This window comes from Dryobates pubescens, chromosome 17 (assembly GCF_014839835.1).
Source record: "Dryobates pubescens isolate bDryPub1 chromosome 17, bDryPub1.pri, whole genome shotgun sequence".
Lineage (NCBI taxonomy): Eukaryota > Metazoa > Chordata > Aves > Piciformes > Picidae > Dryobates > Dryobates pubescens.
The window spans coordinates 18,973,728-18,987,141 of record NC_071628.1 but is presented as its reverse complement, the minus strand read 5'-3'; the positions used below and the strand labels follow the sequence as shown (position 1 = coordinate 18,987,141).

At 38.5% G+C, this 13,414-nt stretch overlaps 1 protein-coding gene across 3 annotated transcripts in view; it reads right to left on the bottom strand.

Moving 5' to 3' along the window:
- Positions 1–691: 691 nt before the first annotated feature.
- The window catches only part of TLN2 (talin 2), a 152,028-nt gene continuing 139,305 nt past the window's right edge, over positions 692–13,414 (bottom strand). For all 3 annotated transcript variants that reach the window (XM_054169272.1, XM_054169274.1, XM_054169273.1), the window contains 6 exons: positions 12,939–13,063; positions 7,070–7,195; positions 5,241–5,303; positions 4,976–5,158; positions 3,972–4,097; positions 692–3,863 (listed from right to left, as the gene is read on the bottom strand). In XM_054169272.1, the coding sequence (XP_054025247.1) occupies positions 3,735–3,863; positions 3,972–4,097; positions 4,976–5,158; positions 5,241–5,303; positions 7,070–7,195; positions 12,939–13,063 (752 nt within the window). In that variant the 3' untranslated portion in view covers positions 692–3,734. The remainder of the gene's footprint in view (positions 3,864–3,971; positions 4,098–4,975; positions 5,159–5,240; positions 5,304–7,069; positions 7,196–12,938; positions 13,064–13,414) is intronic.

Genomic DNA, 13,414 nt, shown 5'->3' with positions numbered 1-13,414 from the left:
TGCTTCATTATTTTAAAAACATTTTAAAAGTAATGAAATGGCACTTATTTGTATCTCAGTAAATGACATAACAATCTTTAGGCAAAAGGAATCATGCTGTCAGGTATGAACTGTCATGGGTATAGCATTTCCACACTCTCTAAGACATGAGGTTGCTTCAGCCTGCCCATTGAACTGGGCCATGTCTAGTTTCAATTGTTACTCTTGGAGAATTTCTCTGGTGCAGCCCAGAACTCTTCTGCAGTGTTGAGTCTGGCAGCGTGTCCCCACAAGCACTGTGCTCCTGAGCCAGATGCAGTCTGTCCCTCTGTCTACCTCCAAAAGTCACTTATCAGACATCACTCCAGGCAGTATGGTCAGGTAGACCAGCAGTGTGACACATTTGTAACTCACATGGCCAATTTTCTGCTTTGGCTTCAGAAAATTTGTGTGACAGAAATGTGGTATTCATGAGCATGAACAACCACATGTTTAATGACTATGATTGTGAATTGGGAAAAGCAGGTTTCAGGAATCAGGAGTTATGGGCAGGTAATTCTCTGTTAATCATGATGCAGTTATATATGGACAACACCTTTACAGTATACGGCAGAAATTAAAAAATAAATCCAAACCCAGAGATGAAAAAAATATAGGGAAGGTAAACGTATTGATGGCTCATACCATACATCTGGGGTGAATACCTTCTCACTTGGACTGATTAAAAGCAGAAATGCGCTCATGAGCTGAACATATTCACAGTGAAGAGGTTTCTAAGATTATGTATTCATCCCATCATTAGGAACCAAGTACTGAAGATATGGAAAATCAAAAGCAAAGAGACAGATTAAACAGGAGTCTTCAATTTTTGTTTGAAATCTTTTCTTGCTTTGAGTCTTCTGATGTAGAAAAGATTAGACAAATGATAAGAAAATCAAATTATTTTCTGAATAGCTGCGGAAACAACACTAGACTATTTGCACACAAACAACTTTGAGGCATTTTGCTTTTAATTTGTATACAATTCCTTAAAGTGAATTCCACAGGAAGAAGGATGAGATACAACAGAGCTTGTTTACCATTTCACAAGTTAACAGAACAAAGTAAACATCTGTCCTTCTTATCAACTACCTTCCATCTTTTACTCCAACTTGTCACTTCCTGCTGCAAGTTCCCATGCCAAATAAATGCATGGACCTGTTCCAAACTCCACTGACATTTGCATGTGGACTTCAGTGGCACTACAAATTATAACAGCAAGGAAAAAATGAAATGGAAAGATTTTAGTTGAGCTTATGTTCTCTTAATGCTTCTCAAATGAAGACCCCAAATTCAGAGTAAAAAAACCACTTCAGCTGTTGAGCTCAGCTACTCATCTGACTGTGGTTCTTCTATGAAGCACATGGCTAAGGAGGAAAAAGGACATTAAATCAGAAATAGAAAGGCATCAAAATAACTGTGTTAAAATGGACGTCCCAAACAAATTTATCCGGAACACAATTTGAGCACACTCCTCCTATATACTGATGAAGTTTTCTAGCTAGACCATTTCCATACATAGTTGCATTTGACCAGGTTTTGGGCATGTTTCAAACTGGAAAATACCATCCTGATCAAAACATATGACAACAGTATTATACCTACAATAAAATACTGGCATGGTGCTAAGGAAAGCATCATCTTTCTTCATGCTTTTATGAGACCAAATAATGAGAGTTGTCTTTATTTAGGCCTTACAGCAATAAATGCTAACTTAACTCCCTGCTAAAAATTTACAGGAAGCCTTTTCATGGTGTAGGAATTCTGTGACACTGCTCACAGTAAGTGGAACTTAAAATTGCATGTCTGATAGCAAAGGTTTGTATATGAACATAAGCCTACACATCACAGCATATCTGTCAATGCCAGGGATTCCACTTGGGATTTGCCATTTTTTTCCTCACGTGACTGTAGATTCTCCAGCAACTCTTCTGAGTCTGAAATGTCTGCACCAGAGAAGAGACTCTAACAACAAAAACCTTTGTACACTTTAATATTTATTAATTGTCTAGTCATTTTTTTTGCTATATATTTAACACTAGTGTGACAAAATTCCTGGTAATTATAGCTCATGCAGGTAACTTAAATGCAGAGTTAGCACTACCTAAACTGGTAAAAATACCACTAGGGGGGGTTACTGTTGAGCCTACAAGACAAATATTTCTGCAGCAATGACAACTAGGTGGGTATGCATATGACGTAACAGGCTCAGCTGAATGTACTTGGCAGGTATATAAATGACAGCACAGCCTTTAGAAGGACTGAAGTGGCAATGTCCTCTGACCTAAATAGACTTGACATTATTGTTTCAAGAGGCCTTGAATTGAGTTGGAGGCATGTTGGAAATTGGTGTTAGGAGAGATGTTTCTGTAGTTAGTCAAATAATCTAGCTTTTGCTAGTTAAAGTTTCTGTGATTTGTGTTCTTTCTTTGACAGGGTAAAATGTGTCACTAACTCTACCCCTACTACTATTGTTTAGGTCACAACAGAGATATTGAGAACATACTGTACCTTTCTGCAGCTGAAGACAAGACTGCTGATAGTTTGCTGCTATCCCTTCTCTGCAATTCCTTGGTGAGTACATTTTCATCAATACCAACTATGAAAACAAATTCCCTACAGTACAGATTTTTAAAAAATATATTATAGAAAAAGTCTACTTGTAAATCATGTATTCTTTTCTCCTACAATACCCACAGGTTTCAAAACAAAGGAATTATAAATGAAAGTATTTAAAAGAAAAACAAGAGTTGTCATAGTCTTCTGTTGTACTGGGCACTTCCCTTTTTTGACTAACAAATAGTCTAACAGAAATCCCACACTAAGAGCCAGATAACTTCAATTCAGAAATGAAATGCAAGATATTCTGTCCAAAGTTAGAGCATGTGTATGTGTGGGTAATACTGTAAAAGTAGTCACACATTAGAGGTATATCATTGAAACAGCATTTTCCTTCATGAACCTCCTAGTAATGAGGCAGTGACAAGCTTTCCATTTCTTTGTTTTCTGAGCTCTTTAAAGAATGGCTATTGCCACATCTTGTAAACCTAAATACTGCACAAGCAGAAGCTTGTTGGTATCAGGTAAGGAGCAATACTACTAGTGCAAACAGGTGCAGAGACACTTCCTCCAGTTTTGAGGGGAACCAGCTATATCACACTGAAAGATGACAGGCATCATCTTCGAACCCACACTCAGGCGTGTTTTTCCAGTCAGACACATATCCTTCTCCATCTTGGTCTTCTTTCTACTAAGGTAGTTGGGGGAGAACCACCAGCTCATGTGATATTTATCATATGAAAGATTTCTTGACTGTTTCCTATTAATATTATGAATGTTTTATAACAAGTCAAGGAATAATAAATACCTCAATTATCAGGAAAGTGACAATAATAATACTGACAGTGTCTTTAGTAAAAAGTGAAACATTCTCTCCTGAGATATAAGTCAAGGAAGGAACAGGAATGATGAACCTAACACCGTACCATTATTTGATCATCATGCATCTCAGCTGACCAGATGAGAAAGATCAACTGTTTATTGCCCTCTGCTCATCCAAAGCTATGACAGGCAGTTTATTTAGGTAAGTGCTTGGCATACCAGAATGTTGTCAGAGCAGTTCTCACTGTACTGTCCTCCTTTAGCTTATTTCTTTAAAAGAAAAGGAAAAAAAAAATAAAAAGGGGGAAAAGAAAAAAAAAAGAAATCTCAGCAGGTTAACCTTCATCTTCTCTCAGCTCTGTGGGTAGAAATTTGTATTGCTGCTGGCGGATCTGAGCCAGTTTTTTCCTTGCCTCTTCCAGCTCTCTCTCCTTCTTCAGCATTTCTTCTTGGGCTGCAATGATCTGGAAAACAGAAGCATAAATCATGACACAAAGAATACTGTCTAGAAAGCAACACCACATTTCTGTGATAGTTTTTCTCTGCTTTACTTCTTGAGCGATTGTACTAACCTGAGCAATGCCACCCACAAACTTTGTTTTGACCACAACATCGTCATCCTCTGCTTTCCCAAATGCTGCTTTTTGGGCCGCCCTGACAAGATTGTCTGATGCTCGCTTGACAGCATTTCCTGCAGCCTTTGAAAAAGACAAAGGAAATTTTAACACAATAAAAATACATAACTAACATGGATTCATCTGAGCATCAAAATTAAAACTACACAAAAAAGGTGTGTTTTGGTTTGTTTTTTCCCAGTGAAAAGGAAATAAATCTTTCACAGTCTGATACAGAAAGAAAAACAATTCTCTATAGTTTGAAATAAAACACTAGATGGTCAAATTTGTGTTTTATTTGAGGAAGAGGAACAGAAAATGAAAGCTAGTGTATGAAGAAATATTTTAAGGCCATGAAGTTCTAAAATCAATGAAGTCTCCCAACAGGGCAAATTATCCACTTAGCCATTATTATCTCACATTTAAACTTGTATTTCCCAAAAGAGAAACTGACCACAACTCAGACTGGCACTTAGACAAGTACTTTACTGAACATATGCATAATCTTGCAGAGGCCAGGAGGACACTCATGTGCACCCAAGTTAAGTGTGCCTACCTGTTTGCAAGCTCACTGGCAACCTGACTGCAGAATAATTGCAGAAAAACCAGCTGTGCTCAGTCACTATGAAAATGTGCCCAGTAAAAATTCTCCACTCTTACGGCTTATCACGAGCACGAATCTACCAATATTGCACCTAAACCAGAGCTTGGCACAAGCCACTCAACTTCTCAACATCTTTTACACATCAAGAATGAAACAAGCAGTGAAATGAGCTGTAGCTGCTGCTGAATAATGACAAATGCAAAATCACTTGATAAACTGAAGTGCCTCAGAATCCCACAAGGAAGAAAAACTTGACCAGAATTCTGAAAATGCAAGAATTTGGGGCTGTGATGACACAGTGCTAAACAGCATTTACATAGCACCACTCTGGGGTTTCAGTAATTGAAAACGCTAATACCTGTAGCCTCCTCATGGCTTCAGAGTCATGATCAGCCTTCACTTTGCAAGCCACAAGCAATTGTGCTGTAGAAGCTGCCACTTGCTTGGCAGATGAGATGAGCTTCTCCTCACTAGCGTGGCCTTGTACTGAGGCATTAGCTGCTTCACAGAGATTGCTGGTTGCAGCTGCCACCATTCGGGCCTAGGAGAAAGCAGAAAAAGTCACCTGTGTGTTCTCACAGGGTATTATTTATTCATGTTCCTTAAGAGATGTCATTACTTACAGCGGAAATAAGTCCCTGAGACCACTGTCCATCATCAGCTGCATTTGCAGGGATTGCTCCAACCTGAAAGAACAGTTCAGAGATGGTTTACAATGGGAAAGAAAATATGATTATTTTGACTCAGATCTAGACAAACAGTAACCCATGAAAAAAAGAAAACACCTGCACCTGGGACCATGCCCAGCATGCATAGCAGCAGAAAACCCACCTGAAAGCTAATTGTCAGAGTAAGTGTCTTGTAGTACACCCCTGCCTGCTCATGAGGCACCCAACTTGCTATGCTGCTTGACTTGCCTTAACCTTGGAACATGTGTAAAAGTCCCAGAGCCTGGATTGCTGCAGCTGAGACTTTGGCCCAAGCAACAGTATTTTGGTTGGGATTAACTTCTTCCCTTAAAGACTACAGTATTCTCCAAGCAGGCAGGAAACTACCAGTAAAAGTAATTTGCTGACAAAATTCCTGATCTTTCCAAATGGCTAAATTTTGTAAAGCAGGATGAACAGACTTGCACACCTGTATTTGACAGGTGTGCTTCTATTAGAACAGCGAAGTACAGCTTTCCTCAGGCAGATTCAAGTGATTTTAGCAGGTATCTGAATCTGGATGGAGTAGGATACAACTGCTATTAGCCTCAGCCTGAAAGACACAAATAGAAATGTACCTAAGGGAGCAAAGAAGCCCAGAATTACCTGAGGGAGATTCAGGGCTGATACCAGGATATAAATACATTCTGTATTATTCTTATCTGTATAGCTCTACAGTGGTGGTGGTGGGGGAAGTAAAGCAAACTGTATGTCATAATGAAACTAAATAAGAACAGATCTTACCACATAAAAGAAGAATGTACAATAATGTAAGAAAGGCAGGGACGCAAAAATTCTCATTTACTGGACTGTCTCCACAGCCAGATGGGTATTAATATCTTGGTTTATGCATTATTGGTAAGTTACATAGCTACAGCTTATGATTGGTCTTTTCAAACAGTTACATCACTATTGTTCTTTGAAATAAATGCTTTGTGCTCCTGCTAGAACTAAAAGCACAAGGTCCCCAGGAATCTTAGCTGAACCGTAGTGCTTTTGTGACAGGATCTTCTCAGAAGAAAAACCTAGATGATAGTGGAAACCATAACTACGCACCAACAATGATCCTCTAACACAATGTACTCACAAGCAGCATCTGATTGATGTTCAGATTTTAAGTTTCAAAGCATATTAACTGGGAAAAAGTCCCAGTGCTGGATAGGAAATAAATTACAAAGACCTCAATCTTGACCAGACCCAAAGGACCACACATTATAAGCATTCATACTCCTGGTCCCAACAATGATTACAAGCACATCCACTTAAATGGGCTGAATTTGCATGCAGGCCTGCCCCCTCAGTGAATCCGACAACAGAACACTGAGAGCCTGATTAGCGAGGCCCTTCGCCTTTCCGGTCCAGGGTGGTATTGTATACTGTTATACTTGTTTCTGGATCTCCAACTGTCTTGTAGGACTAAACATAACTAGGTTGAATCACAGATCTTCACAAAATGAAAAAAAACAACCCACAAACAAACAAACAAACAAAAAAAATGCATCCCCACTGCTGAAACACTGAAGAGCCAAAACACTTGATTACATTTATGAGGTTTAAATAAATGCAATTGTGGTTTCTATAAACAGAATCAGGCCTGGGCCATATACTGTCACAAGCAATGGAAAGATTTACATTAGTCATTCCCAAGCTCCTTTCCTACTGTTCTAACAGAGAACAGTTAAAAGACTGGATTAAATTTTTATGCTTGTTCCCCTATACTGTTGCTGCTTGTCTTATTTACCCACCTTTCCTTGTGCCACCAGTTCTCTCTGGGCTGCTGAAGCTGACTTCACAAGGGCACTGGTAGCAGCTGCAATGGATTTAGCTGCTTCCAGGATCTGTTCTTCAAAATCCAGAGTCTCATCTGCTTGCTATAACCAAGAAAGAACAACGTCACAGATTATTCACCTGAAAGCAGTTTTATTTGCAGGATTGTGGGTATCTACAGACTGAGACAATATTCTGGAACACATCAGCAAATTCAGTAAGACAATTTTATGCAAAGGAGTTTTACGTGCCCTTGTATTTGCTAACACATCAATCTAAATATCAGACAAGATACTTAAAGAATTGCCTTCAACTTTCTAGTAAATTACCTCCACAGGGGCTACTCCAAACTACAGCCAGAAAAGTGTAGGTCTGAAAATAAATTCTTGTTTTCTATACCAAGATTATCTTTGTACCATTATAATGCTGGCTTCCAGTGTTAGCAAACTAGGCAGAGCATTTTCTAAATACTGAAAGACTTAAAGTGTTAAAGAGCAATGATTAATGTGTATTGTCTCAGTCACCTGTACTAAGAAATGCAAGGGAGATACCAGGCAGGTGCACAGACTTTACAGCTTTTTTATAAGAGCTGTCACTTCACAGACACCAATATTGTAAGGCAGCCCAGTTAAGTAATCTTGGAGGCAAGAAATGCCAAAGATCTGTCTGACACATCAGTCATCCAGATGTGTCTATCAACAAGCATATGCAAATAGAGAGATCAGCTGTTCCTAATGAGGACTCTCGCTATTCAAAATGCAAATCTTTTGTTCCATAAAACAATAACTTCTGACTTTATAATCATTTAAATACTGGAAACATTTATCCATTTAAGAACACTTTCTAGCTTCTGAAGAGTTAAAAAAATAGAGATAAATGGTTACTGAAATACAGGCTTCTTCCAACTTATGCAAGTACAGTATTGTGTCAAAATAACTAACTTGAGGAACACCAGCTAAATGAGCTTTGCATTAGATAACTAGGAACTTCATTTACAAGTCTAAATGCATCCAGCTAAACTTAAGTCAGGTTTAGTTCTCCTGTAAACTGTGATCTGATGAAAGAGTAGTTAATTATAAAAGATAATGATGAGTAATTATGTATCATTACAAAATACCTCATCAAGCAGACCTCAGTCCTAAAGCACTTCACACAACCGCCACATAACAAAGCCCATGAGATGAAACCATAGCATCCATAGATATCAGAAAAAAAATCTGAAAATAAAAACTGATGTGTAGACAATGCTGTCTGGCACTTTAAAGCTTTTCTTATCCTTTGGGAAAAGCCACCTAATTCAAGGAAATGTAGTTGTCTTGCCTTGCTGTTGGGCTGATCCCATCAACTGAAGTACGTGGCTTTGTAATAAGAGTACAAGAAGTTGTAAAGCGAGCAAGTAATATTCCACATTAATTTTTGGCCATGCTTGCAATGTAACATCATGACCACTGTTGTTTAAGTGGTAATCACATTGGTGATTTGTGAAAAACCAGCCACCAGAAAGAGGCTGAAGAAAAGTAGCTGCTTGAACTCAATGAGCCATAATGAGTGGACTAAATATTGGACATAAGTGCAAAACAAAATTGACTTCATTCAAATGGAACGCAGGGAAATCAAATCTTGCATTGGTGAGAATGCTATTGTACAATGGCTGGGTCAACTTCCATTAAGCACCAGGTAAAGCTCACAGGAAAACTAAACCTTAGCATCTCATCAGACAGCAGATTTTTCCTCGTACTCTGCGTACTGAATGAAATTTCATTCTAATTATATTGAAACCTCAGGTGTGGGGAGAAGAAAGCACACCCCAAGATTTCCAAAATTCCAAATCCTACATTCCTTATCTCACAACTTCTTTATTGCTGGGAGGAAAAAAAAAAAAAAAGGACAAAAAAAGAAAAAAGGCTTTCTATTGGCAATTGATCCCTTCTATGGAGAATTATTTTTGAAGCAACCTTACATACGCCATGGAACTTCTGCTGAGTGTCCATCTTAACTAAGAAATCCTTGTTTTCTAGTCCTTCCCTAAAGTTTACTTTCGGCAGTTTCAAGAAAGATATCTAAGGGCTGGATACTCATCTTTGAAATGGGGATGTAGGTTCATTTACCTGCCCATATTCTCCAAAGAGCATTCCTTAGCGATAAGGAGGTGCCCAAGACTGAACATAGCAAAGAGCCCTACAGAAGAAGTAACTCTTCTACCTATTCACATTATTAAAGCATGTGTCCTTAAGTTCATGCTCATAGCAGTGTGGGCAAAGCACAACATGTCAGTTCATGGCCATCATGAGCAAAGTTAGGAACAATGGTATGATACATGGCAGAAAATGACTCAAGAGAGCTAGCTGGGTTTCTTTAGAAAATCAGATCCATGAGACAAGTGATCAGCTTCTCCTTTCTCAGGTAGTCCCATGAAGACCAGCATCTCCTCTTCCACAAGCTTAAACTAATAAGGTGTTATTGACTATGTAAAACTATAAATGGATTGGCAAACAGAATCATCAGAATAGAAACCAAATTTAGGTTAGCTACAAAGTCTGTAGCATTAAATATACTGAGCATGTTGACTGTGCCATTCTATATATATATATATATATTTGAAGATGGTTTTGTTCTGTATTTTAACCAGTTTTCTACAGAACCTCCATTATTAGGGGTAGCACAAATAGTCAGGTTAATCGGAGAACAAATGAGTCCCCAGTCTCATTACTAAATACTGGAAAGAATTACAAAAGATAAACAATCTTATTTTGCAGGAGCTTTCATCTTCTATTTCATACAAATAACAACAGCATGGGTAAGTTACTGCACTGAGCCATGGAAAACACAACAACCATTTCAGTGAAAGTCAGTTCTTGGCACTACTGCTGCTCACTGTCATAAAAAGCTATCCAGAACTTAAAGGCACCTCCTGGAGCTCCTCTACTGATGAAGGAGCCCTTCGTGTATTTATTTTAAGCCAGGTTGGATTAGAATTCTGCAGGAAGTCTTCTAAACCTGCTTGTGTGTTAATGTACTCCTTCATATTGCCTTCTACTATGTTAAAACCCCCGGAGACAGGACAGGACACTGTAGGAATATGTTTGATATATAGTTGGATTAAATAACAACCTAATATATCAAACATATCACACAGAGTCCTGCAGAAAAAGGCATCCAGGTTTGGTTCATCTTGGGGAAAAAAACAAAGGACACTGCTGGAAGTTAACAGCAGGGAACTCCTACTGACTACTAAAGACACTTGTCTTTGAATGCACAAGCCTGCATAGAAGCATGAGGAGCAGACCAACAGAACCAGGTAGGTGCAGCAATGCTCTCTGCTGTTGTACCTCATCTACCACACCTTTTCCTTAAAAGTGTTGGTTTTCCACTATGAGTGAGGCATGTAGTTTTTATTAGATAAAATATTTATCTTCTTTAAAAAAAATCTGCTTTTAGGTGGCTGTTTTTTTGCAGCCAGTGGCAAATTTGCATAACAGGAGGAATATGTGGTTGCAATCTAAGACATGTGACCCTCCAAAACTGAAAAACAGAAAGAGTCCACACTCAGGAAAAACATGTTGTATTTAAAGAAAATATGATGGCCAAAACTTGCTTGATAAGCAATAAAGATCTCATTGCTTCACAGATCGTTCCCCACCTTGAGCATTACAATAAGAATATTGAACATATGGGAAGGGGTAGTAGCACCTGCTTAGGACAATCCTCAAAGTTCTTGCAAGATACCAGCTCCTAAAACAGGCATATATCAACTGGGTATCAATGGGACAGTGGACTAAACATTTTAGGAGCACATTCGCCAGTGGCCAAATGACCAGGATTTAAAGAAAAGAGAATATGTATCATACAATAAAACACAAGCAGCAGTTGGTAGGTCTGTGCCTTTTTAAAGGCTGTTCTCCGAGATCATTCCCAGTAGTGCAAAAATCTGCCCCAATAACAGAAGCATACCCAGCAATACAGAACAAGCCACCAATCATCATGATGATGATTTCCTGCATGGAAATTATTCTGGAATTACCAAACTAAGGACTTCTCTGTGAGTTTACTTGATGACAATTACTGCAAACCAAAGCAGGGTATTTGTCTAGCTGGGCCAGCAGTCTGTTCCATTGTAGAAGATAACTACTATTCCTACCTTTTATAAACTAAGCATATGGAAAAGCAGTACTACCAACCCCATGACCTAGTCTAAGCACTCATACTACAGCACTACGACAAGCATCAGAAAGACAGAGCCTGTTCAAGCAGGAAATCCTACGCTGGGAGGATGTGAACCACAACTCCTCAGCACAAAAAGTGGTATTTGAGTCATTCTGATCTTCCTAGTACCTTTGGTATGTGTTGTAATCCATATTATGAAAGGGATTAAACATCTAATAAAGGATGTAAAACTTGTTTAAATACCAAATGAAACATCTGGATATGAATATTGTTCCAGAAAATGACAATTAAACAAAGCAATAGATCAGGCTGGATACTCAAATGAACATGTTAAATGAGGAGCAGGTGTGAGGTCTGTATTCACTGGAAAACAACAATGACCCTGGAGTGCCTTAGAGGTTGGAAGGAGACTGCTCCACGGTCGCTAGGCAACATACATATGCTATTGTGCAGAGACTGTATAGAAAAGGTGATGGAGGACTCGTCCTCTCCTTAGACTCAGCCTGAGTCCTCTGCTCTGAAGGACCTCATAATAAAGGACTATTTTTCTTTATAAACAAAATGGATGTACTTGTTAAAAAATGCAGGACAAAGAACATTTCTTTTTCATGATCTAATTTATTCCCATTACTAAGCAAAGGGACAGTGTGTGAGAGGGTGGGAAGTCCTCAAAGATTGAAGCTACCAAGAACTATTTCATCTGATGTTCCTGAAGGACAAAATAAAACCCTGCACACCAAAACAAATCACCCAAGACTGAATGTTCTTGAAGCTCTACTTTCTACAAAGACTTCTCATTAACTTAAGTTAGAAAACAGTTTTGCAAAGCAGCAAAACCAGAGAAATAGACACACAGTTCTGAAGTCAATTACAAAACAGGCAAAGTTTAATTTTCACTTTAAAGAGATGCAATTGTAGGCAGCATAGTAATTTCTTCTAAAACCTGCCTGTTACTCTACAACAGGCAAAAGGTAGCAATCTCTGTGATCCAGTCTTGTGAGCTATGCATACAACCATAAGTACCAGCAGTTTCACATGCTCCCTCTGTACCACACATAAAAATCATTGGCTTAATTTTATAGACTATATTCAGAGACATGTTTGAAATGAGCTGGCAACACGAAACGCTACTTGCTTTCAAAATGAACTGTAGTTTCTCTCCCTTCAGAAAAATTAAATAGAGATGGACATACCCCACATCTGATTTGATACTGAAACAGCTATTCTTTTAGCATGGTGCAAAATGCTATGTTTTTAGTTTTAGAAAATCTTGAATGTCTTTTGCATTCTGCTGAATCCCTTCTGTGCTGCTGCTGCTTTGTCCTGCTATACTCAGATGAGAACAAAGGGTCTTCAAAGGAAACCCCATGAGAATGACTTTTCACATCAGTAAAATATGTTTGGAAACAGAAAAAAAAATAATGAATAATAATGACACTAATTCTTAAATACATTTCTCATGTTTGGTTTTTCTTCCTGCTTGCTCATGGCTGATACTTGACCCACTCCCTTGAAAAGCATTTTTTTACTCTCTTCCTTCAGGGTTAAGTCAGCATCGAGACTGGTGCATGTTTGATTGTTTATACCATTATCATGGACAGTTACAAAGTATACACCAATATATGGGCTATATGCATCTTCTACTTTATTAACTTCAAAGAAACAATGGGGATGTACACTTACCTTTGGCTTTGCTCTTGGTTTCAGCTGCTCTAACTTCTTTGCTGCAGCCTCAATTGAGGCTGCAGCCCCTAGAAGCTCTGTCTCTGCAATGACTGTTGGGTCTTCTGGATCCACCCACTCTGTCCCTGAAATTAATGGAGATGAAGACAGTAACTTTAGTACCACTGTGAACTGCCATTCAAAGAGGATGATTTACAATCACACTTCAGGTGCACATGAGAATGCACATCACTGAAAGCTGATTTTAGTACCATAATGGCATAAAAACACTGGAGTTATGCTACCAAGAGCAAAACATAAGTTAGTGGAAGAAATATTTTGCAGAATTATTCTGTTCTGAAAGTGACTGTGTAAGCAAAGCAGCTTCAGAAAGAGATACTGTCCATACTGGGAGCAAAACTAGCTGTCATTCACTTTCTGTTTATCAGAACTCTTACTAAGATATAACTTGACCAAGTTATAATGTACACTGATTG